The sequence below is a fragment of the Drosophila mojavensis genome, unplaced genomic scaffold, assembly GCF_018153725.1.
Source record: "Drosophila mojavensis isolate 15081-1352.22 unplaced genomic scaffold, ASM1815372v1 contig_94, whole genome shotgun sequence".
NCBI classification, from domain to species: Eukaryota; Metazoa; Arthropoda; class Insecta; order Diptera; family Drosophilidae; genus Drosophila; species Drosophila mojavensis.
The window spans coordinates 1-26,581 of NW_025318921.1; the positions used below are offsets into that span (position 1 = coordinate 1).

General features: G+C 43.9%; 1 protein-coding gene and 2 long non-coding RNA genes across 4 annotated transcripts; all 3 read left to right on the forward strand.

Moving 5' to 3' along the window:
- Positions 1-13,933: 13,933 nt before the first annotated feature.
- On the forward strand, positions 13,934-21,428 carry LOC122757829. 2 transcript variants are annotated; one of them, XM_044011399.1, is made up of 3 exons: positions 13,934-14,162; positions 18,713-19,072; positions 20,908-21,428. In XM_044011399.1, exons 1-3 carry the CDS (start codon positions 13,965-13,967, stop codon positions 20,950-20,952), a joined length of 603 nt encoding a protein of 200 aa, XP_043867334.1. In that variant the 5' UTR covers positions 13,934-13,964; the 3' UTR covers positions 20,953-21,428. The 2 variants fall into 2 exon arrangements, with proteins under 2 accessions (XP_043867334.1, XP_043867333.1); XM_044011398.1 differs by lacking the exon at positions 20,908-21,428 and having other exon boundaries at positions 18,713-19,314.
- LOC122757830 lies at positions 14,186-16,843 on the forward strand. Its single transcript, XR_006358003.1, has 2 exons — positions 14,186-14,489; positions 16,323-16,843. It is a non-coding gene; the product is annotated as an uncharacterized LOC122757830 (long non-coding RNA).
- Positions 21,429-22,737: 1,309 nt separating the features above from the next.
- Positions 22,738-25,045, forward strand: LOC116804646. Its single transcript, XR_006357999.1, has 2 exons — positions 22,738-23,026; positions 24,531-25,045. It is a non-coding gene; the product is annotated as an uncharacterized LOC116804646 (long non-coding RNA).
- Positions 25,046-26,581: the final 1,536 nt, after the last annotated feature.

The window sequence follows — 26,581 nt, forward strand, 5'->3', positions numbered from 1 at the left end:
GTAGAAAATGAAGATGGACTCAGGTAACGGAAGAGAATTAAACGAAGGTAACGAAAGAACATTAATCAAGAAAAGTAAAAGTAAGGTAATGAGGATGAAATAAAGTAAGTTAAACTAACGGAAAATAAAATTAAGAGCGAATAAAGAGAGCGAAAAAGAATTAAATGGGTTAAGAGCGAACAAAGAAAAATAAAATAAAAGCGAATAGAGAGAGCGAAAAAGGAATGAAATGGGTTAAGGGCGAACAAAGAGAAATTAATTAAGAGGGAAATAAAGAGAATCGAAAAGGAAAGAGATAAGTTAAGATGGAATAAAGAAAATTAAAGAAAAGTAAATAGATTAAGACAAAGTAAAAGGTAAAAGTAAAAGAGAATAGCGAAACAGTTTAAGAGGAAATAAAGAAAACAAAATAAAGCTAGAATAAGAGAACAAAGATTAGATTAAGAAGGTAAGAGGAAATGAAATGAAATAAAATGGTAAATGTAAGCAAAATTGTATAAGATATGTCACAAAGAGAAGAAAAGAAACTAAAAAAATAAAATTAAGAAGAAGAAAACAAAAACCAAATAAAATAAGAACGCAAAAAAAAATTAAAAGAGAAAAAGAAAATGAACTAATTTTAAAAAAAAAACAAAAAAAACAAAAAAAAAAAATAGAATAAGATCAAATGCGAGAAAGTATATAAAGACAAATAAATTAAGATGAAATAAAGAAAAATAAAATAAAGGAGAAATAGAATAAGATAAAGAAAAAAATGGAAGGAGAGGGGTACGAGGAATAGGGTAAAGACAAAAGGAAAATAGAGAGATCAGGAAAATGAAGGAAAAGGGTATGATAAATTAGATTTGGTGAATAAGGGTAGATTAAGCGGAACGGAGCGGAACCAGAGAAGTTACTCGGATACGAAGATGGAGGGAGGAGAATGCCACAATTTCGCTTTGGGTGGCGCGGCACCGAAGGCTAGTCATCGGTTGCACGCACACTCGGTAGCGCCGGAGAGGTACCCGCCGTGGGTCATCGCTGAGCAAGTACGGAAATGGGGGCATGGAGTATGACGGCCGATCAGATCCGTTGGGTTTCGTGAAGATGTTGGAGGAGCGAGCGATTATTTACGGCATCGAGTTGGATCGGATACCACGAGCGATCAGTGTGGTTCTTGACCAGCGGACTGAGGGACTCGTCGTGGACAGATTTCAGACGAGAATTCTTGGACTTTTCCTCCCCCCAGTACTTCGAACGCTTAGATGACTATATAAGACCACGCCATCAAAGAGAGGGAGAGAGTTTCAGGGACTACCTGATTGAACTCAGGCTGTTGATGCGTCGGGCGGAATCACAGCGCGGCACAGGAGCTGTACCGAGCTTACGAGAACGCTGCTCCAGACTACCGGCTATACGTAAGGCTTCACGACTTCACCACCCTGACGCAGCGTACGCAGATGGCGGCGGAATACGAAAAGGTGCAAGGGCAGCGGAGAGAGCGGGAAGAGAGGATTGCGGCGAAGACTGCCTGGTCGAGGCCGGTGGAGGGCAGGCAAGGCAACCCGTTCGGCACAGAGGCACAGGACTCCTGGCTTGAAGGGCAGGCCGCGGATCATGTAGCGACGTCGCCAGCGGCAACGCGACGCGCGAGTGATCTGCTGCCAACGCTGCGGACGACGAGACAGGAGCACAGAGGGACGTTGCAATTAGAGCAACGCGGGAAGCAGACTGGGGCACCCTCCACAAGAGCGGGGTGGCGCCACCTGGACAGCGAGGACATGCGAGGAGGGGGAGGACGATGAGGATGCAAGAGGAGGTGAACGGGAAGACGTCCCTGATACGCGGGCAGTGGGTGTCGATAGAGAGCGATTGGTCTGGAGATCCGGAATCGCTTGCTCGACCGAAAACTCGTGGACAGGAATGGAAGAGAGGCCCCGAGGCGCCGTGTTGGTCCCCGACGTGAAAGGAGGGCGCGGCTACAGCGGGCGGAGGATTGCCGGATGAGCAGGGCACGTCGAATGATGGCGAGTCGCCCGCCCGGTCGATCAAGAGATGTCGCAATACGCTGATGGAAGAACTCAAAGAGTGCCCTCAGCTAGCGAGAACGAAGGATCTGGAGGAAGGGCCCAAGGAGCGAGGAAACTAAGTTGAAGGAATTGGAGATGGTGGGCGAAGTTCGGGAGTGGCCCGTCGCCGCAGAGCCTAGTAGACAACGGAAAGCGGAGGAAATCGGATATTTTCCTAGACGACGTGGGACGTTCAGCGGAGGTGCGGGGCGAGCAAAAGGGCTCCCCGCTAAAACAAGAGCGAAGGAATTGGAGATGGTGGGTAAGCTTCGGAGTAGCCCAGCGACGCGGGAGGCGCGAGAAGCACTGAGAGGACGAAGAGAATGCGGAATCTTCCCCCGGCGACACAGGGTGGCCGGAGGATCTGGAGGACAAGCGGAAGGAGCTTCTGGGGGCGAAGTTGGCGTTTCTTGGGGGACTGGAAGGAGTGTCGAGTGTAACCGAGCATGGCATAGGGATGCGGGATGATAAACGAAGGCATTATCCCAAGAATCCGGCCATGAAAGGAGTGATTGATGAACAGGTAGACGAGTGGATCCGAGCTGGGGCTATCGAGCCATCGCGGAGTTCGCGAAGCGCGCCCATCGTATTAGTCAAGAAGAAGATTGGAGATTGGCGCGTATGTGCGGACTACCGACAGCTAAATGCCCACTCGATCCCGGACGACTACCCCGTTCCAAGGATCAACCACATCCTCGAGAGGTTACGACGTGCGCCGTATATATCTATCCTGGACTTGAAAAGCGGATGCTACCAGATCCCCATGGCGGCGGACAACGGGGAATGTACAGCATTCGCGGTGCCAAGAAAAGGAGTATTCCAACGGCGAATGACGCTATTCGAGTTACCTTCAGCGAACGCTACGTTATGGAGAGCGCTGGACATGTTCATAACACCGGATATGGAGCAGCAAGCTTTCACATATCGGAACGACATCGTTATGATCGGCGTCGCAAAGGCACAGCAACATGCGGCGAATCGAAAGGAGGTCTTCCACCGACTGATGAAGGCCAATCTGCGAGTCAATTGGAGGAAAAGGAGTTTCATCAGGGATCGCCGACACAGTCGCACTAGATTCGGGATTCTGGCTGCGTGGGAGTAATTGCGTGGCGGTCACGGGAGCCGTGGTCGTCTCCTTATTAAGTAAAGGGGAGGGGGGGGAGGGGGGGTGGTGTGAGGAGGCTCGCCGATCACCGCCTCACGATGATTGTCAAGAAGTTATATGAAACAGTTTTTAGTTTTGTTGAATTAATGAGCGAGGGAAAAAATGAAGTATTAAATTGGAATTTTTGGTATAGAATAAGATTCTTATGTTGAATTTTGAACGAATACACTTCACTATGATGGAGTTTAGTTCTGTATTGATTCTTTATTCTGCTGGGCCCGGGTTTTTATACCCAGACTCATGTATAATTTCAACCATTAAATCTCGTGCTTCTATTGCTGAGTGTGTAAGGCTCAGCATTGGTCTATTACATATTATTAACTTATCGCGTAGTAAGACTCCGCATTGGTTTATTAGCTATTATTATGCTATCGCTGAGTTTGTAATGCTCAGCGCTCGCCTCTTACGTATTCTAATCGCTAAGGGTCAGGGTCATAATTTATGCCCAGTTTGACAGTTCACACTTGAAACATGTGTTATTTATTTTATGCTAGCTGTCGAGTGCATAGCGCGTACGTTCCCCTACTTATCATATTTTTATGTTCATGCATGTGCATGAACATTCTGCGGGGGGCCAAAGTGGGTAACGTCCAGAACTGCTATCTGTGGATTTCTAAACAATATTCAGGACAAATACAAATTTAATAATTGTTAGTATTCTTGACGAAATGATCATGCTTGCAATCCTTATGTTCGTGCCTGAACATTCTGCAGGGCCCAGAGAATGTGACATCCAGATAAACCGAGTATGCCACCATCACCTTGGTCTTTTGCTCAGGTGGCGGTTCCCATGCCAAGTGAAGTCGTGCCTTTTTGAAGAACTTCTGCGGCTTATAGGTGTCAACGTTTGTTGCATTAATACAGCTGATTGCATCTGTTGAGGAAGTTGTCGATCGCTTCATTATTGCTGAGGCCAAAGCCTCCAAGTGATAGACGTCCTTCTGTTGATTCTGATGCCTTATTGTGCCCATTGTTTCGTTTGTAGTGGTTATTGTTGTTTCCTTTAATATGTTGCTGCTACTTCCAATTGACTCCTTTTCTGATGTAATTGTACTTGCAGCTTTAGTTTCCATTGTTGGTGGCGCTGCTGTGGTCATCACTGAAGAGTTTGAGTCGGTATTGTCGCTTTTCTCTTCAGCTGCACTTCCAGTCGCTGTTGCAGTCTCCGCAGAAGTTTGCTCTTCCGTCGTGCTGCCAACTGTGGAAATATCATCCATTGGTCGAACTTCCAATTGGATATCTGTTGATGTATCTTCAGTGATACCCAACGTTGATGTCGAAGTTGTGGCAGAAATTCCATTCTCGTCCGCATCTTCTATGTGCTCCGGATCCTTTGTCGGAGTTGGTGGAGCCCAGATCTTTTTTATCGATCTCTTGTCTTCACCTATATTTGGTTTTGTTGTTACCACTTGAACCTTATTACGTTGTTCAGTAGCTTTATTTATATTTCCTCCCACGTGGAGGGTTGCCGGCGGGTTGTAATCCCACTTTTTGAACACTATTGCATCCAAAGCAGCCTGATATGCGGTCATCTCATCAGCTGTGACGTTGTGACTGTTATCAGAGGTGCTCACGCAATTGCGGATACTGCCTTCATCGTTATCCTTCAGCAGTTCCATGTCCACAGGCAAATAACGTTTGTAGCGTTTGCATAAATAGTCCCACGCTGAATTGTAGTTACCCACTCCAATTGAGAAATGGCTTATAACTCGTTGACCTTCTCCTTTGAGATACATTTTGAGGTATATCAGTTTCGTCTTGTCGCTGATATCCTTTCTGTTGTGAATTATTTTGGTGAACTGCTCGAAGAACGTTGGCCACGCCTTAGGACTTCCATTAAAGTGAGGAAGTGTCGGTTTCGGTCGCTTTGGAGTGTCTTCTTTTACGATTTGCAGTCCACTTATTTTCCTTTCCAGTTTTTCGACACTGTGTACACTTTGAGTTCCAGTTCGTCTATGTACTCGATTTCGAAGGCAGGCCTTTCATATTTTACCTCCAAATCTTTCAGTGTTGACTGGACTTTCTTCCAGAGGAAATCTAGCGTATCTTTGTAGCTAACGATTTCATCCTGGTTGCTGAGCTCAATGTTGGCCAGCACCTCTTCAATGTGCAGCCGTACTCTTTGAGCTCTTTCGTCCACAAGGCTTACCAACTTCTCTATTGGGCTCGACCAACCAAATGAAAACATCTCTTGCTTTGATGTTTCTGGTCTCGTTTCCCAACTATAAAGTTGTTTTGTGTCTATGGCGTGGTCGGCAACTTCGACTTTCATGAACTCTTTATTGGTTCTGATTTCTGCCATTATGCCATTAAATATTGATGGTTGACGACACAGTTGTTTGTTTATTGTAGATCCATTGGCTTATCCCGTTGGAGGTTTTTTTGTTTTGATCACCAGGTTGATCTTGCTGTGCCTCGACTCACAGCTTGGGTTGGAAAGCCAATGCACAAATCTATAATACTAGCACTTCACTTTGTACTAATCACAAACATTTTTCCTTGTGGATGAATTTGAAGTATTAAAAATACTTCATCCGGCTCGAAGGACCATGAACGAATACACTTCACTATGATGGTGTTTAGTTTTGTATTGATTCTTTATTCTGCTGGGCCCGGGTTTTTATACCCAGACTCATGTATAATTTCAACCATTAAATCTCGTGCTTCTATTGCTGAGTGTGTAAGGCTCAGCATTGGTCTATTACATATTATTAACTTATCGCGTAGTTTGTAAGACTCCGCATTGGTTTATTAGCTATTATTATGCTATCGCTGAGTTTGTAATGCTCAGCGCTCGCCTCTTACGTATTCTAATCGCTAAGGGTCAGGGTCATAATTTATGCCCAGTTTGACAGTTCACACTTGAAACATGTGTTATTTATTTTATGCTAGCTGTCGAGTGCATAGCGCGTACGTTCCCCTACTTATCATATTTTTATGTTCATGCATGTGCATGAACAAATTTAGTAAATTAAATAGTATTAGTTTGCATTTAAATTTGTGTTTGAAAAGGCCGCCCAAAGCGCTGATGATTTATCGGCGATCGGCGACACAACCTCGCGTGGAGAGTTTGAGCGGAGAGTTGCGTCGCCGACGCCGAGCGCTTTGGGCGAACGAGAGAAAAAAGCGAGAGTTAGTCGGGGTTAAGCGGCAAAGGTCGTCGGATGACGAAGAGTCGGGCTCAAGCAGCGGAAGCCGTCAGATGGCGAAGAAGAGTAAAAGCTAAATTGTGCGAGTGATTTTCTTTAAGTGAGGTTAGATTAAGTAAATCGAAAAAGTAAAAAGTAAAACAACGTGGCAGCAGAAAACAACAGGGAATAATTTCATTAAGAGAAGCGACTGAGGCGGATGCGTGAAGCTAACAAAGGATCGGACGGCGGCGAGGCGACGGCGAGTGTAAGGTTGGATTGCAAAGCAAGAGGTGCACGTGAGTGGCCTTCCCCATGTTGAATTTCTCCCCCCTCTTTTCCTATTCTGGTGTCACACAATTCTAGTAAAATTCTGAGTATACCCTGGGCAGACTGAGTCTATCCCAGCTATAAAATTAATACTTTACAGTTGAAGCAATCAAAGTCTTTCCGGAACCATGTACGCTAAAATCTTTGCGAACCTCCTTGAGATTGTCAGTTTACTATAGGCGATTTATAAGGGATTACTTAAAAATTGCAAAAAAAAGAAAAGAAAAAAAAAGAAAAAAGAAAAGAAAAGAAAAAAGAAAAGAAAAGAAAAGAAAAGAAAAGAAAAGAAAAGAAAAGAAAAGAAAAGAAAAGAAAAGAAAAGAAAAGAAAAGAAAAGAAAAGAAAAGAAAAGAAAAGAAAAGAAAAGCAAAGAAAATAAAATAAAATAAAATAAAATAAAATAAACTAATATAAAATAATATAAAATAATATAAAATAATATAAAATAAAATAAAATAAATAAATAAATAAATAAATATAAAAAAATAAAATAAAAAAATAAAAAGAAAATGATATATAACGAATAAACAAGGCGGAGCAAATCGGAGTAAAGCAGGGTGAAGTAGTATGAATTCCTGAAGCGGGTAGGCAAAGCAAAGAGAACGAGGCAAGATTAAGCAAGAGTAAAATGAAGAGAGCAAGTAGAAAATGAAGATGGAGTCAGGTAACGAAGAGAATTAAACGAAGGTAACGAAAGAACATTAATCAAGAAAAGTAAAAGTAAGGTAATGAGGATGAAATAAAGTAAGTTAAACTAACGGAAAATAAAATTAAGAGCGAATAAAGAGAGCGAAAAAGAATTAAATGGGTTAAGAGCGAACAAAGAAAAATAAAATAAAAGCGAATAGAGAGAGCGAAAAGGAATGAAATGGGTTAAGGGCGAACAAAGAGAAATTAATTAAGAGGGAAATAAAGAGAATCGAAAAGGAAAGAGATAAGTTAAGATGGAATAAAGAAAATGAAAGAAAATTAAATAGATTAAGACAAAGTAAAGAGAAACAAAAGAGAATAGCGAAACAGTTTAAGAGGAAATAAAGAAAACAAAATAAAGCTAGAATAAGTGAACAAAGATTAGATTAAGAAGGTAAGAGGAAATGAAATGAAATAAGATGGTAAATGTAAGCAAAATTGTATAAGATATGTCACAAAGAGAAGAAAAGAAACTAAAAAAAATAAAATTAAGAAGAAGAAAACAAAAACCAAATAAAATAAGAACAAAAAAAAAAATTAAAAGAGAAAAGAAAATGAACTAATTTAAAAAAAAAAAAACAAAAAAAAAAAAAATAGAATAAGATCAAATGCGAGAAAGTATATAAAGACAAATAAATTAAGATGAAATAAAGAAAAATAAAATAAAAGAGAAATAGAATAAGATAAAGAAAAAAATGGAAGGAGAGGGGTACGAGGAATAGGGTAAAGACAAAAGGAAAATAGAGAGATCAGGAAAATGAAGGAAAAGGGTATGATAAATTAGATTTGGTGAATAAGGGTAGATTAAGCGGAACGGAGCGGAACCAGAGAAGTTACTCGGATACGAAGATGGAGGGAGGAGAATGCCACAATTTCGCTTTGGGTGGCGCGGCACCGAAGGCTAGTCATCGGTTGCACGCACACTCGGTAGCGCCGGAGAGGTACCCGCCGTGGGTCATCGCTGAGCAAGTACGGAAATGGGGCATGGAGTATGACGGCCGATCAGATCCGTTGGGTTTCGTGAAGATGTTGGAGGAGCGAGCGATTATTTACGGCATCGAGTTGGATCGGATACCACGAGCGATCAGTGTGGTTCTTGACCAGCGGACTGAGGGACTCGTCGTGGACAGATTTCAGACGAGAATTCTTGGACTTTTTCCTCCCCCCCCAGTACTTCGAACGCTTAGATGACTATATAAGACCACGCCATCAAAGAGAGGGAGAGAGTTTCAGGGACTACCTGATTGAACTCAGGCTGTTGATGCGTCGGGCGGAATACAGCGCGGCACAGGAGCTGTACCGAGCTTACGAGAACGCTGCTCCAGACTACCGGCTATACGTAAGGCTTCACGACTTCACCACCCTGACGCAGCGTACGCAGATGGCGGCGGAATACGAAAAGGTGCAAGGGCAGCGGAGAGAGCGGGAAGAGAGGATTGCGGCGAAGACTGCCTGGTCGAGGCCGGTGGAGGGCAGGCAAGGCAACCCGTTCGGCACAGAGGCACAGGACTCCTGGCTTGAAGGGCAGGCCGCGGATCATGTAGCGACGTCGCCAGCGGCAACGCGACGGGCGAGTGATCTGCTGCCAACGCTGCGGACGACGAGACAGGAGCACAGAGGGACGTTGCAATTAGAGCAACGCGGGAAGCAGACTGGGGCACCCTCCACAAGAGCGGGGTGGCGCCACCTGGACAGCGAGGACAAGCGAGGAGGGGAGGACGATGAGGATGCAAGAGGAGGTGAACGGGAAGACGTCCCTGATACGCGGGCAGTGGGTGTCGATAGAGAGCGATTGGTCTGGAGATCCGGAATCGCTTGCTCGACCGAAAACTCGTGGACAGGAATGGAAAAGAGGCCCCGAGGCGCCGTGTTGGTCCCCGACGCGAAAGAAGGTCGCGGCTACAGCGGGCGGAGGATTGCCGGTCGATGAGCAGGGCACGTCGAATGATGGCGAGTCGCCCGCCCGGTCGATCAAGAGATGTCGCAATACGCTGAAGGAAGAACTCAAAGAGTGCCCTCAGCTAGCGAGAACGAAGGATCTGGAGGAAGGGCCCGAGGAGCGAGGAAACTAAGTTGAAGGAATTGGAGATGGTGAGCGAAGATCGGAGTGGCCCGTCGCCGCAGAGCCTAGTAGACAACGGAAAGCGGAGGAAATCGGATATTTTCCTAGATGACGTGGGACGTTCAGCGGAGGTGCGGGGCGAGCAAAAGGGCTCCCCGCTAACAGCAAGAGCGAAGGAATTGGAGATGGTAGGCAAGCTTCAGAGTAGCTCAGCGACGTGGGAGGTGCGAGAAGCACTGGGAGCGGATGTCGATGGTGAAAGTCAAGGTGGTCCGCCACCGCAAGGTCCAGGAGGTCGCGAAGAGGACGAAGAGAATGCGGAATCTTCTCCCGGCGACACAGGGTGGCCGGAGGATCTGGAGGACAAGCGGAAGGAGCTTCTGGGGGCGAAGTTGGCGTTTCTTGGGGGACTGGAAGCAGTGTCGAGTGTAACCGAGCATGGTATAGGGATGCGGGATGATAAACGAAGGCATTATCCCAAGAATCCGGCCATGAAATGAGTGATTGATGAACAGGTAGACGAGTGGATCTGAGCTGGGGCTATCGAGCCATCGCGGAGTTCGCGAAGCGCGCCCTTCGTATTAGTAAAGAAGAAGATTGGAGATTGGCGCGTATGTGCGGACTACCGACACCTAAATGCCCACTCGATCCCGGACGACTACCCCGTTCCAAGGATCAACCACATCCTCGAGAGGTTACGACGTGCGCCATATATATCTATCCTGGACTTGAAAAGCGGATGCTACCAGATCCCCATGGCGGCGGACAACGGGGAATGTACAGCATTCGCGGTGCCAAGAAAAGGAGTATGCCAACGGCATATTCGAGTTACCTTCAGCGAACGCTACGTTATGGAGAGCGCTGGACATGTTCATAACACCGGATATGGAGCAGCAAGCTTTCACATATCGGAACGACATCGTTATGATCGGCGTCGCAAAGGCACAGCAACATGCGGCGGATCGAAAGGAGGTCTTCCACCGACTGATGAAGGCCAATCTGCGAAACAATTGGAGGAAAAGGAGTTTCATCAGGGATCGCCGACACAGTCGCACTAGATTCGGGATTCTGGCTGCGTGGGAGTAATTGCGTGGCGGTCACGGGAGCCTGGTCGTCTCCTTATTAAGTAGAGGGGAGGGGGAGGGGGGGTGTTGTGAGGAGGCTCGCCGATCACCGCCTCACGATGATTGTCAAGAAGTTATATGAAACAGTTTTTAGTTTTGTTGAATTAATCAGCGAGGGAAAAAATGAAGTATTAAATTGGAATTTTTGGTATAGAATAAGATTCTTATGTTGAATTTAGTAAATTTGTGTTTGAAAAGGCCGCCCAAAGCGCTGATAATTTATCGGCGATCGGCGACACAACCTCGCGTGGAGAGTTTGAGCGGAGAGAGATGCGTGAAGCTAACAAAGGATCGGGCGGCGGCGAGGCGACGGCGAGTGTAAGGTTGGATTGCAAAGCAAGAGGTGCACGTGAGTGGCCTTCCCCATGTTGAATTTCTCCCCCCTCTTTTCCTATTCTGGTGTCACACAATTCTAGTAAAATTCTGAGTATACCCTGGGCAGACTGAGTCTATCCCAGCTATAAAATTAATACTTTACAGTTGAAGCAATCAAAGTCTTTCCGGAACCATGTACGCTAAAATCTTTGCGAACCTCCTTGAGATTGTCAGTTTACTATAGGCGATTTATAAGGGATTACTTAAAAATTGCAAAAAAAGAAAAGAAAAAAAAAGAAAAAAGAAAAGAAAAAAAAAAAGAAAAGAAAAGAAAAGAAAAGAAAAGAAAAGAAAAGAAAGGAAAAGAAAAGAAAAGAAAAGAAAAGAAAAGAAAAGAAAAGAAAAGAAAAGAAAAGAAAAGAAAAGAAAAGAAAAGAAAAGAAAAGAAAAGAAAAAAGAAAAGAAAAGAAAAGAAAAGAAAAGAAAAGAAAAGAAAAGAAAAGAAAAGAAAAGAAAAGAAAAGAAAAAGAAAAGAAAAAGAAAAGAAAAAAGAAAAGAAAAGAAAGAAAAGAAAAGAAAAGAAAAGAAAAGAAAAGAAAAAGAAAAGAAAAGAAAGAAAAGAAAAGAAAAGAAAAGCAAAGAAAATAAAATAAAATAAAATAAAATAAAATAAAATAAAATAAAATAAAATAAAATAAAATAAAATAAAAATAAAATAAAATAAAATAAAATAAAATAAAATAAAAATAAAATAAAATAAAATAAAATAAAATAAAAATAAAATAAAATAAAATAAAATAAAATAAAAATAAAATTAAAATAAAATAAAATAAAATAAAATAAAATAAAATAAACTAATATAAAATAATATAAAATAAAATAAAATAATATAAAAAAAATAAAAAAAAAAAAAAAAGATATATAACGAATAAACAAGGCGGAGCAAATCGGAGTAAAGCAGGGTGAAGTAGTATGAATTCCTGAAGCGGGTAGGCAAAGCAAAGAGAACGAGGCAAGATTATGCAAGAGTAAAATGAAGAGAGCAAGTAGAAAATGAAGATGGAGTCAGGTAACGAAGAGAATTAAACGAAGGTAACGAAAGAACATTAATCAAGAAAAGTAAAAGTAAGGTAATGAGGATGAAATAAAGTAAGTTAAACTAACGGAAAATAAAATTAAGAGCGAATAAAGAGAGCGAAAAAGAATTAAATGGGTTAAGAGCGAACAAAGAAAAGTAAAATAAAAGCGAATAGAGAGAGCGAAAAGGAATGAAATGGGTTAAAAGCGAACAAAGAGAAATTAATTAAGAGGGAAATAAAGAGAATCGAAAAGGAAAGAGATAAGTTAAGATGGAATAAAGAAAATGAAAGAAAATTAAATAGATTAAGACAAAGTAAAGAGAAACAAAAGAGAATAGCGAAACAGTTTAAGAGGAAATAAAGAAAACAAAATAAAGCTAGAATAAGTGAACAAAGATTAGATTAAGAAGGTAAGAGGAAATGAAATGAAATAAGATGGTAAATGTAAGCAAAATTATATAAGATATGTCACAAAGAGAAGAAAAGAAACAAAAAAAATAAAAATTAAGAAGAAGAAAACAAAAAGCAAATAAAATAAGAACGCAAAAAAAAAAATTAAAAGAGAAAAGAAAAGGAACTTTTTAAAAAAAAAAAAAAAAAAAAATAGAATAAGATCAAATGCGAGAAAGTATATAAAGACAAATAAATTAAGATGAAATAAAGAAAAATAAAATAAAGAGAAATAGAATAAGATAAGGAAAAAAAATGGAAGGAGAGGGGTACGAGGAATAGGGTAAAGACAAAAGGAAAATAGAGAGATCAGGAAAATGAAGGAAAAGGGTATGATAAATTAGATTTGGTGAATAAGGGTAGATTAAGCGGAACGGAGCGGAACCAGAGAAGTTACTTGGATACGAAGATGGAGGGAGGAGAATGCCACAATTTCGCTTTGGGTGGCGCGGCACCGAAGGCTAGTCATCGGTTGCACGCACCCTCGGTAGCGCCGGAGAGGTACCCGTCGTGGGTCATCGCTGAGCAAGTACGGAAAGTACGATCAGTGTGGTATTCGTAGACAAGGCGGATAAATGGTTCTTGACCAGCGGACTGAGGGACTCGTCGTGGACAGATTTCAGACGAGAATTCTTGGACTTTTTCCTCCCCCCCCCAGTACTTCGAACGCTTAGAAGACTATATAAGACCACGCCATCAAAGAGAGGGAGAGAGTTTCAGGGACTACCTGATTGAACTCAGGCTGTTGATGCGTCGGGCGAAATACAGCGCGGCACAGGAGCTGTACCGAGCTTACGAGAACGCTGCTCCAGACTACCGGCTATACGTAAGGCTTTCACGACTTCACCACCCTGACGTAGCGTACGCAAATGGCGGCGGAATACGAAAAGGTGCAAGGGCAGCGGAGAGAGCGGGAAGAGAGGATTGCGGCGAAGACTGCCTGGTCGAGGCCGGTGGAGGGCAGGCAAGGCAACCCGTTCGGCACAGAGGCACAGGACTCCTGGCTTGAAGGGCAGGCCGCGGATCATGTAGCGACGTCGCCAGCGGCAACGCGACGCGCGAGTGATCTGCTGCCAACGCTGCGGACGACGAGACAGGAGCACAGAGGGACGTTGCAATTAGAGCAACGCGGGAAGCAGACTGGGGCACCCTCCACAAGAGCGGGGTGGCGCCACCTGGACAGCGAGGACAAGCGAGGAAGGGAGGACGATGAGGATGCAAAAGGAGGTGAACGGGAAGACGTCCCTGATACGCGCGCAGTGTGTGATAGAGAGCGATTGGTCTGGAGATCCGGAATCGCTTGCTCGACCGAAAACTCGTGGACAGGAATGGAAGAGAGGCCCCGAGGCGCCGTGTTGGTCCCCGACGCGAAAGAAGGTCGCGGCTACAGCGGGCGGAGGATTGCCGGTCGATGAGCAGGGCACGTCGAATGATGGCGAGTCGCCCGCCCGGTCGATCAAGAGATGTCGCAATACGCTGAAGGAAGAACTTAAAGAGTGCCCTCAGCTAGCGAGAACGAAGGATCTGGAGGAAGGGCCCGAGGAGCGAGGAAACTAAGTTGAAGGAATTGGAGATGGTGGGCGAAGATCGGAGTGGCCCGTCGCCGCAGAGCCTAGTAGACAACGGAAAGCGGAGGAAATCGGATATTTTCCTAGATGACGTGGGACGTTCAGCGGAGGTGCGGGGCGAGCAAAAGGGCTCCCCGCTAACAGCAAGAGCGAAGGAATTGGAGATGGTGGGCAAGCTTCAGAGTAGCTCAGCGACGTGGGAGGTGCGTCAAGGTGGTCCGCCACCGCAAGGTCCAGGAGGTCGCGAAGAGGACGAAGAGAATGCGGAATCTTCTCCCGGCGACACAGGGTGGCCGGAGGATCTGGAGGACAAGCGGAAGGAGCTTCTGGGGGCGAAGTTGGCGTTTCTTGGGGGACTGGAAGCAGTGTCGAGTGTAACCGAGCATGGTATAGGGATGCGGGATGATAAACGAAGGCATTATCCCAAGAATCCGGCCATGAAAGGAGTGATTGATGAACAGGTAGACGAGTGGATCCGAGCTGGGGCTATCGAGCCATCGCGGAGTTCGCGAAGCGCGCCCTTCGTATTAGTAAAGAAGAAGATTGGAGATTGGCGCGTATGTGCGGACTACCGACAGCTAAATGCCCACTCGATCCCGGACGACTACCCCGTTCCAAGGATCAACCACATCCTCGAGAGGTTACGACGTGCGCCATATATATCTATCCTGGACTTGAAAAGCGGATGCTACCAGATCCCCATGGCGGCGGACAACGGGGGAATGTACAGCATTCGCGGTGCCAAGAAAAGGAGTATGCCAACGATGAATGACGCTATTCGAGTTACCTTCAGCGAACGCTACGTTATGGAGAGCGCTGGACATGTTCATAACACCGGATATGGAGCAGCAAGCTTTCACATATCAGAACGACATCGTTATGATCGGCGTCGCAAAGGCACAGCAACATGCGGCGGATCGAAAGGAGGTCTTCCACCGACTGATGAAGGCCAATCTGCGAGTCAATTGGAGGAAAAGGAGTTTCATCAGGGATCGCCGACACAGTCGCACTAGATTCGGGATTCTGGCTGCGTGGGAGTAATTGCGAGGCGGCCACAGGAGCCGTGGTCGTCTCCTTATTAAGTAAAGGGGAGGGGGGGGAGGGGGGGTGGTGTGAGGAGGCTCGCCGATCACCGCCTCACGATGATTGTCAAGAAGTTATATGAAACAGTTTTTAGTTTAGTTGAATTAATGAGCGAGGGAAAAAATGAAGTATTAAATTGGAATTTTTGGTATAGAATAAGATTCTTATGTTGAATTTAGTAAATTAAATAGTATTAGTTTGCATTTAAATTTGTGTTTGAAAAGGCCGCCCAAAGCGCTGATGATTTATCGGCGATCGGCGACACAACCTCGCGTGGAGAGTTTGAGCGGAGAGTTGCGTCGCCGACGCCGAGCGCTTTGGGCGAACGAGAGAAAAAAGCGAGAGTTAGTCGGGGTTAAGCGGCAAAGGTCGTCGGATGACGAAGAGTCGGGCTCAAGCAGCGGAAGCCGTCAGATGGCGAAGAAGAGTAAAAGCTAAATTGTGCGAGTGATTTTCTTTAAGTGAGGTTAGATTAAGTAAATCGAAAAAGTAAAAAGTAAAACAACGTGGCAGCAGAAAACAAAAGGGAATAATTTCATTAAGAGAAGCGACTGAGGCGGATGCGTGAAGCTAACAAAGGATCGGACGGCGGCGAGGCGACGGCGAGTGTAAGGTTGGATTGCAAAGCAAGAGGTGCACGTGAGTGGCCTTCCCCATGTTGAATTTCTCCCCCTCTTTTCCTATTCTGGTGTCACACAATTCTAGTAAAATTCTGAGTATACCCTGGGCAGACTGAGTCTATCCCAGCTATAAAATTAATACTTTACAGTTGAAGCAATCAAAGTCTTTCCGGAACCATGTACGCTAAAATCTTTGCGAACCTCCTTGAGATTGTCAGTTTACTATAGGCGATTTATAAGGGATTACTTAAAAATTGCAAAAAAAAAAAAAAAAAAAAAGAAAAGAAAAGAAAAAAAAAAGAAAAGAAAAGAAAAAAGAAAAGAAAGAAAAGAAAAGAAAAGAAAAGAAAAGAAAAGAAAAGAAAGAAAAGAAAGAAAAGAAAAGAAAAAGAAAAGAAAAGAAAAGAAAATAAAATAAAATAAAATAAAATAAAATAAAATAAAATAAAATAAACTAATATAAAATAATATAAAATAATATAAAATAATATAAAATAAAAAATAATTTAAATAAATAAATAAATAAATATAAAAAAATAAAATAAAAAAATAAAAAAATAAAATGATATATAACGAATAAACAAGGCGGAGCAAATCGGAGTAAAGCAGGGTGAAGTAGTATGAATTCCTGAAGCGGGTAGGCAAAGCAAAGAGAACGAGGCAAGATTAAGCAAGAGTAAAATGAAGAGAGCAAGTAGAAAATGAAGATGGAGTCAGGTAACGAAGAGAATTAAACGAAGGTAACGAAAGAACATTAATCAAGAAAAGTAAAAGTAAGGTAATGAGGATGAAATAAAGTAAGTTAAACTAACGGAAAATAAAATTAAGAGCGAATAAAGAGAGTAAAAAAGAATTAAATGGGTTAAGAGCGAACAAAGAAAAATAAAATAAAAGCGAATAGAGAGAGCGAAAAGGAATGAAATGGGTTAAGGGCGAACAAAGAGAAATTAATTAAGAGGGAAATAAAGAGAATCGAAAAGGAAAGAGATAAGTTAAGATGGAATAAAGAAAATGAAAGAAAATTAAATAGATTAAGACAAAGTAAAGAGAAACAAAAGAGAATAGCGAAACAGTTTAAGAGGAAATAAAGAAAACAAAATAAAGCTAGAATAAGTGAACAAAGATTAGATTAAGAAGGTAAGAGGAAATGAAATGAAATAAGATGGTAAATGTAAGCAAAATTGTATAAGATATGTCACAAAGAGAAGAAAAGAAACTAAAAAAAAAAAATTAAGAAGAAGAAAACAAAAAGCAAATAAAATAGGAACGCAAAAAAAAAAAAATTAAAAGAGAAAAGAAAATGAACTAATTTAAAAAAAAAAAACAAAAAAAAAATAGAATAAGATCAAATGCGAGAAAGTATATAAAGACAAATAAATTAAGATGAAATAAAGAAAAATAAAATAAAGAGAAATAGAATAAGATAAAGAAAAAAATGGAAGGAGAGGGGTACGAGGAATAGGGTAAAGACAAAAGGAAAATAGAGAGATCAGGAAAATGAAGGAAAAGGGTATGATAAATTAGATTTGGTGAATAAGGGTAGATTAAGCGGAACGGAGCGGAACCAGAGAAGTTACTTGGATACGAAGATGGAGGGAGGAGAATGCCACAATTTCGCTTTGGGTGGCGCGGCACCGAAGGCTAGTCATCGGTTGCACGCACCCTCGGTAGCGCCGGAGAGGTACCCGCCGTGGGTCATCGCTGAGCAAGTACGGAAATGGGGTATGGAGTATGACGGCCGATCAGATCCGTTGGGTTTCGTGGAGATGTTGGAGGAGCGAGCGATTTTTTACGGCATCGAGATGGATCGGATACCACGAGCGATCAGTGTGGTATTCGTAGACAAGGCGGATAAATGGTTCTTGACCAGCGGACTGAGGGACTCGTCGTGGACAGATTTCAGACGAGAATTCTTGGACTTTTTCCCCCCCCCAGTACTTCGAACGCTTAGAAGACTATATAAGACCACGCCATCAAAGAGAGGGAGAGAGTTTCAGGGACTACCTGATTGAACTCAGGCTGTTGATGCGTCGGGCGAAATACAGCGCGGCACAGGAGCTGTACCGAGCTTACGAGAACGCTGCTCCAGACTACCGGCTATACGTAAGGCTTCACGACTTCACCACCCTGACGTAGCGTACGCAGATGGCGGCGGAATACGAAAAGGTGCAAGGGCAGCGGAGAGAGCGGGAAGAGAGGATTGCGGCGAAGACTGCCTGGTCGAGGCCGGTGGAGGGCAGGCAAGGCAACCCGTTCGGCACAGAGGCACAGGACTCCTGGCTTGAAGGGCAGGCCGCGGATCATGTAGCGACGTCGCCAGCGGCAACGCGACGCGCGAGTGATCTGCTGCCAACGCTGCGGACGACGAGACAGGAGCACAGAGGGACGTTGCAATTAGAGCAACGCGGGAAGCAGACTGGGGCACCCTCCACAAGAGCGGGGTGGCGCCACCTGGACAGCGAGGACAAGCGAGGAGGGGAGGACGATGAGGATGCAAAAGGAGGTGAACGGGAAGACGTCCCTGATACGCGGGCAGTGGGTGTCGATAGAGAGCGATTGGTCTGGAGATCCGGAATCGCTTGCTCGACCGAAAACTCGTGGACAGGAATGGAAGAGAGGCCCCGAGGCGCCGTGTTGGTCCCCGACGCGAAAGAAGGTCGCGGCTACAGCGGGCGGAGGATTGCCGGTCGATGAGCAGGGCACGTCGAATGATGGCGAGTCGCCCGCCCGGTCGATCAAGAGATGTCGCAATACGCTGAAGGAAGAACTTAAAGAGTGCCCTCAGCTAGCGAGAACGAAGGATCTGGAGGAAGGGCCCGAGGAGCGAGGAAACTAAGTTGAAGGAATTGGAGATGGTGGGCGAAGATCGGAGTGGCCCGTCGCCGCAGAGCCTAGTAGACAACGGAAAGCGGAGGAAATGGGATATTTTCCTAGATGACGTGGGACGTTCAGCGGAGGTGCGGGGCGAGCAAAAGGGCTCCCCGCTAACAGCAAGAGCGAAGGAATTGGAGATGGTAGGCAAGCTTCAGAGTAGCTCAGCGACGTGGGAGGTGCGAGAAGCACTGGGAGCGGATGTCGATGGTGAAAGTCAAGGTGGTCCGCCACCGCAAGGGCCAGGAGGTCGCGAAGAGGACGAAGAGAATGCGGAATCTTCTCCCGGCGACACAGGGTGGCCGGAGGATCTGGAGGACAAGCGGAAGGAGCTTCTGGGGTCGAAGTTGGCGTTTCTTGGGGGACTGGAAGCAGTGTCGAGTGTAACCGAGCATGGTATAGGGATGCGGGATGATAAACGAAGGCATTATCCCAAGAATCCGGCCATGAAAGGAGTGATTGATGAACAGGTAGACGAGTGGATCCGAGCTGGGGCTATCGAGCCATCGCGGAGTTCGCGAAGCGCGCCCTTCGTATTAGTAAAGAAGAAGATTGGAGATTGGCGCGTATGTGCGGACTACCGACACCTAAATGCCCACTCGATCCCGGACGACTACCCCGTTCCAAGGATCAACCACATCCTCGAGAGGTTACGACGTGCGCCATATATATCTATCCTGGACTTGAAAAGCGGATGCTACCAGATCCCCATGGCGGCGGACAACGGGGAATGTACAGCATTCGCGGTGCCAAGAAAAGGAGTATGCCAACGATGAATGACGCTATTCGAGTTACCTTCAGCGAACGCTACGTTATGGAGAGCGCTGGACATGTTCATAACACCGGATATGGAGCAGCAAGCTTTCACATATCGGAACGACATCGTTATGATCGGCGTCGCAAAGGCACAGCAACATGCGGCGGATCGAAAGGAGGTCTTCCACCGACTGATGAAGGCCAATCTGCGAGTCAATTGGAGGAAAAGGAGTTTCATCAGGGATCGCCGACACAGTCGCACTAGATTCGGGATTCTGGCTGCGTGGGAGTAATTGCGAGGCGGCCACAGGAGCCGTGGTCGTCTCCTTATTAAGTAATGGGGAGGGGGGTGTGAGGAGGCTCGCCGATCACCGCCTCACGATGATTGTCAAGAAGTTATATGAAACAGTTTTTAGTTTAGTTGAATTAATGAGCGAGGGAAAAAATGAAGTATTAAATTGGAATTTTTGGTATAGAATAAGATTCTTATGTTGAATTTAGTAAATTAAGTAGTATTAGTTTGCATTTAAATTTGTGTTTGAAAAGGCCGCCCAAAGCGCTGATGATTTATCGGCGATCGGCGACACAACCTCGCGTGGAGAGTTTGAGCGGACAGTTGCGTCGCCGACGCCGAGCGCTTTGGGCGAACGAGAGAAAAAAGCGAGAGTTAGTCGGGGTTAAGCGGCAAAGGTCGTCGGATGACGAAGAGTCGGGCTCAAGCAGCGGAAGCCGTCAGATGGCGAAGAAGAGTAGAAGCTAAATTGTGCGAGTGATTTTCTTTAAGTGAGGTTAGATTAAGTAAATCGAAAAAGTAAAAAGTAAAACAACTTGGCAGCAGAAAACAAAAGGGAATAATTTCATTAAGAGAAGCGACTGAGGCGGATGCGTGAAGCTAACAAAGGATCGGACGGCGGCGAGGCGACGGCGAGTGTAAGGTTGGATTGCAAAGCAAGAGGTGCACGTGAGTGGCCTTCCCCATGTTGAATTTCTCCCCCTCTTTCCCTATTCACGGTCATATTACTAAACTAAATCCCCCCCACCCCCGGTGTCACACAATTCTAGTAAAAATTTCTTGTGAGTATACCCTGGGCAGACTGAGTCTATTCCAGCTATAAAATTACTACTTTACAGTTGAAGCAATCAAAGTCTTTCCGGAACCATGTACGCTAAAATCTTTGCGAACCTCCTTGAGATTGTCAGTTTACTATAGGCGATTTATAAGGGATTACTTAAAAATTGCAAAAAAGAAAAAAAAAAAAAAAAAGAAAAGAAAAGAAAAGAAAAGAAAAGAAAAGAAAAAAAAGAAAAGAAAAGAAAGAAAAGAAAAGAAAAAAAAAAAAAAAAAAAAAGAAAAGAAAAGAAAAGAAAAGAAAAGAAAAGAAAAGAAAAGAAAAGAAAAGAAAAAAAAAAGAAAAGAAAGGAAAGAAAAGAAAAATAAAATAAAATAAAATAAACTAATATAAAATAATATAAAATAAAATAAAATAATAAAAAAAAAATAAATAAAAAAATAAAAAAAAAAGATATATAACGAATAAACAAGGCGGAGCAAATCGGAGTAAAGCAGGGTGAAGTAGTATGAATTCCTGAAGCGGGTAGGCAAAGCAAAGAGAACGAGGCAAGATTAAGCAAGAGTAAAATGAAGAGAGCAAGTAGAAAATGAAGATGGAGTCAGGTAACGAAGAGAATTAAACGAAGGTAACGAAAGAACATTAATCAAGAAAAGTAAAAGTAAGGTAATGAGGATGAAATAAAGTAAGTTAAACTAACGGAAAATAAAATTAAGAGCGAATAAAGAGAGCGAAAAAGAATTAAATGGGTTAAGAGCGAACAAAGAAAAATAAAATAAAAGCGAATAGAGAGAGCGAAAAGGAATGAAATGGGTTAAGGGCGAACAAAGAGAAATTAATTAAGAGGGAAATAAAGAGAATCGAAAAGGAAAGAGATAAGTTAAGATGGAATAAAGAAAATGAAAGAAAATTAAATAGATTAAGACAAAGTAAAGAGAAACAAAAGAGAATAGCGAAACAGTTTAAGAGGAAATAAAGAAAACAAAATAAAGCTAGAATAAGTGAACAAAGATTAGATTAAGAAGGTAAGAGGAAATGAAATGAAATAAGATGGTAAATGTAAGCAAAATTGTATAAGATATGTCACAAAGAGAAGAAAAGAAACTAAAAAAAAAAAAATTAAGAAGAAGAAAACAAAAAGCAAATAAAATAAGAACGCAAAAAAAAATTAAAAGAGAAAAGAAAAGGAACTAATTTAAAAAAAAAAAAAAAAAAAAAAAAAAAAATAGAATAAGATCAAATGCGAGAAAGTATATAAAGACAAATAAATTAAGATGAAATAAAGAAAAATAAAATAAAGAGAAATAGAATAAGATAAAGAAAAAAAATGGAAGGAGAGGGGTACGAGGAAAAGGGTAAAGACAAAAGGAAAATAGAGAGATCAGGAAAATGAAGGAAAATGGTATGATAAATTAGATTTGGTGAATAAGGGTAGATTAAGCGGAACGGAGCGGAACCAGAGAAGTTACTTGGATACGAAGATGGAGGGAGGAGAATGCCACAATTTCGCTTTGGGTGGCGCGGCACCGAAGGCTAGTCATCGGTTGCACGCACCCTCGGTAGCGCCGGAGAGGTACCCGCCGTGGGTCATCGCTGAGCAAGTACGGAAATGGGGTATGGAGTATGACGGCCGATCAGATCCGTTGGGTTTCGTGGAGATGTTGGAGGAGCGAGCGATTATTTACGGCATCGAGTTGGATCGGATACCACGAGCGATCAGTGTGGTATTCGTAGACAAGGCGGATAAATGGTTCTTGACCAGCGGACTGAGGGACTCGTCGTGGACAGATTTCAGACGAGAATTCTTGGACTTTTTTTTGGAGATCCGGAATCGCTTGCTCGACCGAAAACTCGTGGACAGGAATGGAAGAGAGGCCCCGAGGCGCCGTGTTGGTCCCCGACGCGAAAGAAGGTCGCGGCTACAGCGGGCGGAGGATTGCCGGTCGATGAGCAGGGCACGTCGAATGATGGCGAGTCGCCCGCCCGGTCGATCAAGAGATGTCGCAATACGCTGGAGGAAGAACTTAAAGAGTGCCCTCAGCTAGCGAGAACGAAGGATCTGGAGGAAGGGCCCGAGGAGCGAGGAAACTAAGTTGAAGGAATTGGAGATGGTGGGCGAAGTTCGGAGTGGCCCGTCGCCGCAGAGCCTAGTAGACAACGGAAAGCGGAGGAAATCGGATATTTTCCTAGATGATGTGGGACGTTCAGCGGAGGTGCGGGGCGAGCAAAAGGGCTCCCCGCTAACAGCAAGAGCGAAGGAATTGGAGATGGTGGGCAAGCTTCAGAGTAGCTCAGCGACGTGGGAGGTGCGAGAAGCACTGGGAGCGGATGTCGATGGTGAAAGTCAAGGTGGTGCCGCCACCGCAAGGGCCAGGAGGTCGCGAAGAGGACGAAGAGAATGCGGAATCTTCTCCCGGCGACACAGGGTGGCCGGAGGATCTGGAGGACAAGCGGAAGGAGCTTCTGGGGTCGAAGTTGGCGTTTCTTGGGGGACTGGAAGCAGTGTCGAGTGTAACCGAGCATGGTATAGGGATGCGGGATGATAAACGAAGGCATTATCCCAAGAATCCGGCCATGAAAGGAGTGATTGATGAACAGGTAGACGAGTGGATCCGAGCTGGGGCTATCGAGCCATCGCGGAGTTCGCGAAGCGCGCCCTTCGTATTAGTAAAGAAGATGATTGGAGATTGGCGCGTATGTGCGGACTACCGACAGCTAAATGCCCACTCGATCCCGGACGACTACCCCGTTCCAAGGATCAACCACATCCTCGAGAGGTTACGACGTGCGCCATATATATCTATCCTGGACTTGAAAAGCGGATGCTACCAGATCCCCATGGCGGCGGACAACGGGGAATGTACTCGCCGATCACCGCCTCACGATGATTGTCAAGAAGTTATATGAAACAGTTTTTAGTTTAGTTGAATTAATGAGCGAGGGAAAAAATGAAGTATTAAATTGGAATTTTTGGTATAGAATAAGATTCTTATGTTGAATTTAGTAAATTAAGTAGTATTAGTTTGCATTTAAATTTGTGTTTGAAAAGGCCGCCCAAAGTGCTGATGATTTATCGGCGATCGGCGACACAACCTCGCGTGGAGAGTTTGAGCGGACAGTTGCGTCGCCGACGCCGAGCGCTTTGGGCGAACGAGAGAAAAAAGCGAGAGTTAATCGGGGTTAAGCGGCAAAGGTCGTCGGATGACGAAGAGTCGGGCTCAAGCAGCGGAAGCCGTCAGATGGCGAAGAAGAGTAAAAGCTAAATTGTGCGAGTGATTTTCTTTAAGTGAGGTTAGATTAAGTAAATCGAAAAAGTAAAAAGTAAAACAACTTGGCAGCAGAAAACAAAAGGGAATAATTTCATTAAGAGAAGCGACTGAGGCGGATGCGTGAAGCTAACAAAGGATCGGACGGCGGCGAGGCGACGGCGAGTGTAAGGTTGGATTGCAAAGCAAGAGGTGCACGTGAGTGGCCTTCCCCATGTTGAATTTCTCCCCCCTCTTTCCCTATTCACGGTCATATTACTAAACATCCCCCCCCCCTGGTGTTACACAATTCTAGTAAAAATTTCTTGTGAGTATACCCTGGGCAGACTGAGTCTATTCCAGCTATAAAATTACTACTTTACAGTTGAAGCAATCAAAGTCTTTCCGGAACCATGTACGCTAAAATCTTTGCGAACCTCCTTGAGATTGTCAGTTTACTATAGGCGATTTATAAGGGATTACTTAAAAATTGCAAAAAAAGAAAAGAAAAGAAAAGAAAAGAAAAGAAAAGAAAAGAAAAGAAAAGAAAAGAAAAGAAAAGAAAAGAAAGGAAAAGAAAAGAAAAGATAAGAAAAGAAAAGAAAAGAAAAGAAAAGAAAAGAAAAGAAAAGAAAAGAAAAGAAAAGCAAAGAAAATAAAATAAAATAAAATAAAATAAAATAAAATAAAATAAAATAAAATAAAATAAAATAAAATTAAATTAAATAAAATAAAATAAAATAAAATAAAATAAAATAAAATAAACTAATATAAAATAATATAAAATAAAATAAAATAATATAAAAAAAAAATAAAAAAAGAAAAAAAAAGATATATAACGAATAAACAAGGCGGAGCAAATCGGAGTAAAGCAGGGTGAAGTAGTATGAATTCCTGAAGCGGGTAGGCAAAGCAAAGAGAACGAGGCAAGATTAAGCAAGAGTAAAATGAAGAGAGCAAGTAGAAAATGAAGATGGAGTCAGGTAACGAAGAGAATTAAACGAAGGTAACGAAAGAACATTAATCAAGAAAAGTAAAAGTAAGGTAATGAGGATGAAATAAAGTAAGTTAAACTAACGGAAAATAAAATTAAGAGCGAATAAAGAGAGCGAAAAAGAATTAAATGGGTTAAGAGCGAACAAAGAAAAATAAAATAAAAGCGAATAGAGAGAGCGAAAAGGAATGAAATGGGTTAAGGGCGAACAAAGAGAAATTAATTAAGAGGGAAATAAAGAGAATCGAAAAGGAAAGAGATAAGTTAAGATGGAATAAAGAAAATGAAAGAAAATTAAATAGATTAAGACAAAGTAAAGAGAAACAAAAGAGAATAGCGAAACAGTTTAAGAGGAAATAAAGAAAACAAAATAAAGCTAGAATAAGTGAACAAAGATTAGATTAAGAAGGTAAGAGGAAATGAAATGAAATAAGATGGTAAATGTAAGTAAAATTGTATAAGATAAGTCACAAAGAGAAGAAAAGAAACTAAAAAAAAAATTAAGAAGAAGAAAACAAAAAGCAAATAAAATAAGACACCAAAAAAAAATTAAAAGAGAAAAGAAAAGGAACTAATTAAAAAAAAAAAAAAAAAATAGAATAAGATTAAATGCGAGAAAGTATATAAAGACAAATAGATTAAGATGAAATAAAGAAAAGTAAAATAAAGAGAAATAGAACAAGATAAAGACAAAAGGAAAATAGAGAGATCAGGAAAATGAAGGAAAAGGGTATGATAAATTTGATTGGGTGGATAAGGGTAGATTAAGCGGAACGGAGCGGAACCGGAGAGGTTATTTGGATACGAAGATGGAGGGAGGAGAATGCCACAATTTCGCCTTGGGTGGCGCGGCACCGAAGGCGAGTCATCGGTTGCACGCACCCTCGGTAGCGCCGGAGAGGTACCCGCCGTGGGTCATCGCTGAGCAAGTACGGAAATGGGGTATGGAGTATGACGGCCGATCAGATCCGTTGGGTTTCGTGGAGATGTTGGAGGAGCGAGCGATTATTGACGGCATCGAGTTGGATCGGATACCACGAGCGATCAGTGTGGTATTCGTAGACAAGGCGGATAAATGGTTCTTGACCAGCGGACTGAGGGACTCGTCGTGGACAGATTTCAGACGAGAATTCTTGGACTTTTTCCTCCCCCCTCAGTACTTCGAACGCTTAGAAGACTATATAAGGCCACGTCATCAAAGAGAGGGAGAGAGTTTCAGGGACTACCTGATTGAACTCAGGCTGTTGATGCGTCGGGCGAAATACAGCGCGGCACAGGAGCTGTACCGAGCTTACGAGAACGCTGCTCCAGACTACCGGCTATACGTAAGGTTTCACGACTTCACCACCCTGACGCAGCGTACGCAGATGGCGGCGGAATACGAAAAGGTGCAAGGGCAGCGGAGAGAGCGGGAAGAGAGGATTGCGGCGAAGACTGCCTGGTCGAGGCCGGTGGAGGGCAGGCATGGCAACCCGTTCGGCACAGAGGCACAGGACTCCTGGCTTGAAGGGCAGGCCGCGGATCATGTAGCGACGTCGCCAGCGGCAACGCGATGCGCGAGTGATCTGCTGCCAACGCTGCGGACGACGAGACAGGAGCACAGAGGGACGTTGCAATTAGAGCAACGCGGGAAGCAGACTGGGGCACCCTCCACAAGAGCGGGGTGGCGCCACCTGGACAGCGAGGACATGCGAGGAGGGGAGGACGATGAGGATGCAAGAGGAGGTGAACGGGAAGACGTCCCTGATACGCGGGCAGTGGGTGTCGATAGAGAGCGATTGGTCTGGAGATCCGGAATCGCTTGCTCGACCGAAAACTCGTGGACAGGAATGGAAGAGAGGCCCCGAGGCGCCGTGTTGGTCCCCGACGCGAAAGAAGGTCGCGGCTACAGCGGGCGGAGGATTGCCGGTCGATGAGCAGGGCACGTCGAATGATGGCGAGTCGCCCGCCCGGTCGATCAAGAGATGTCGCAATACGCTGAAG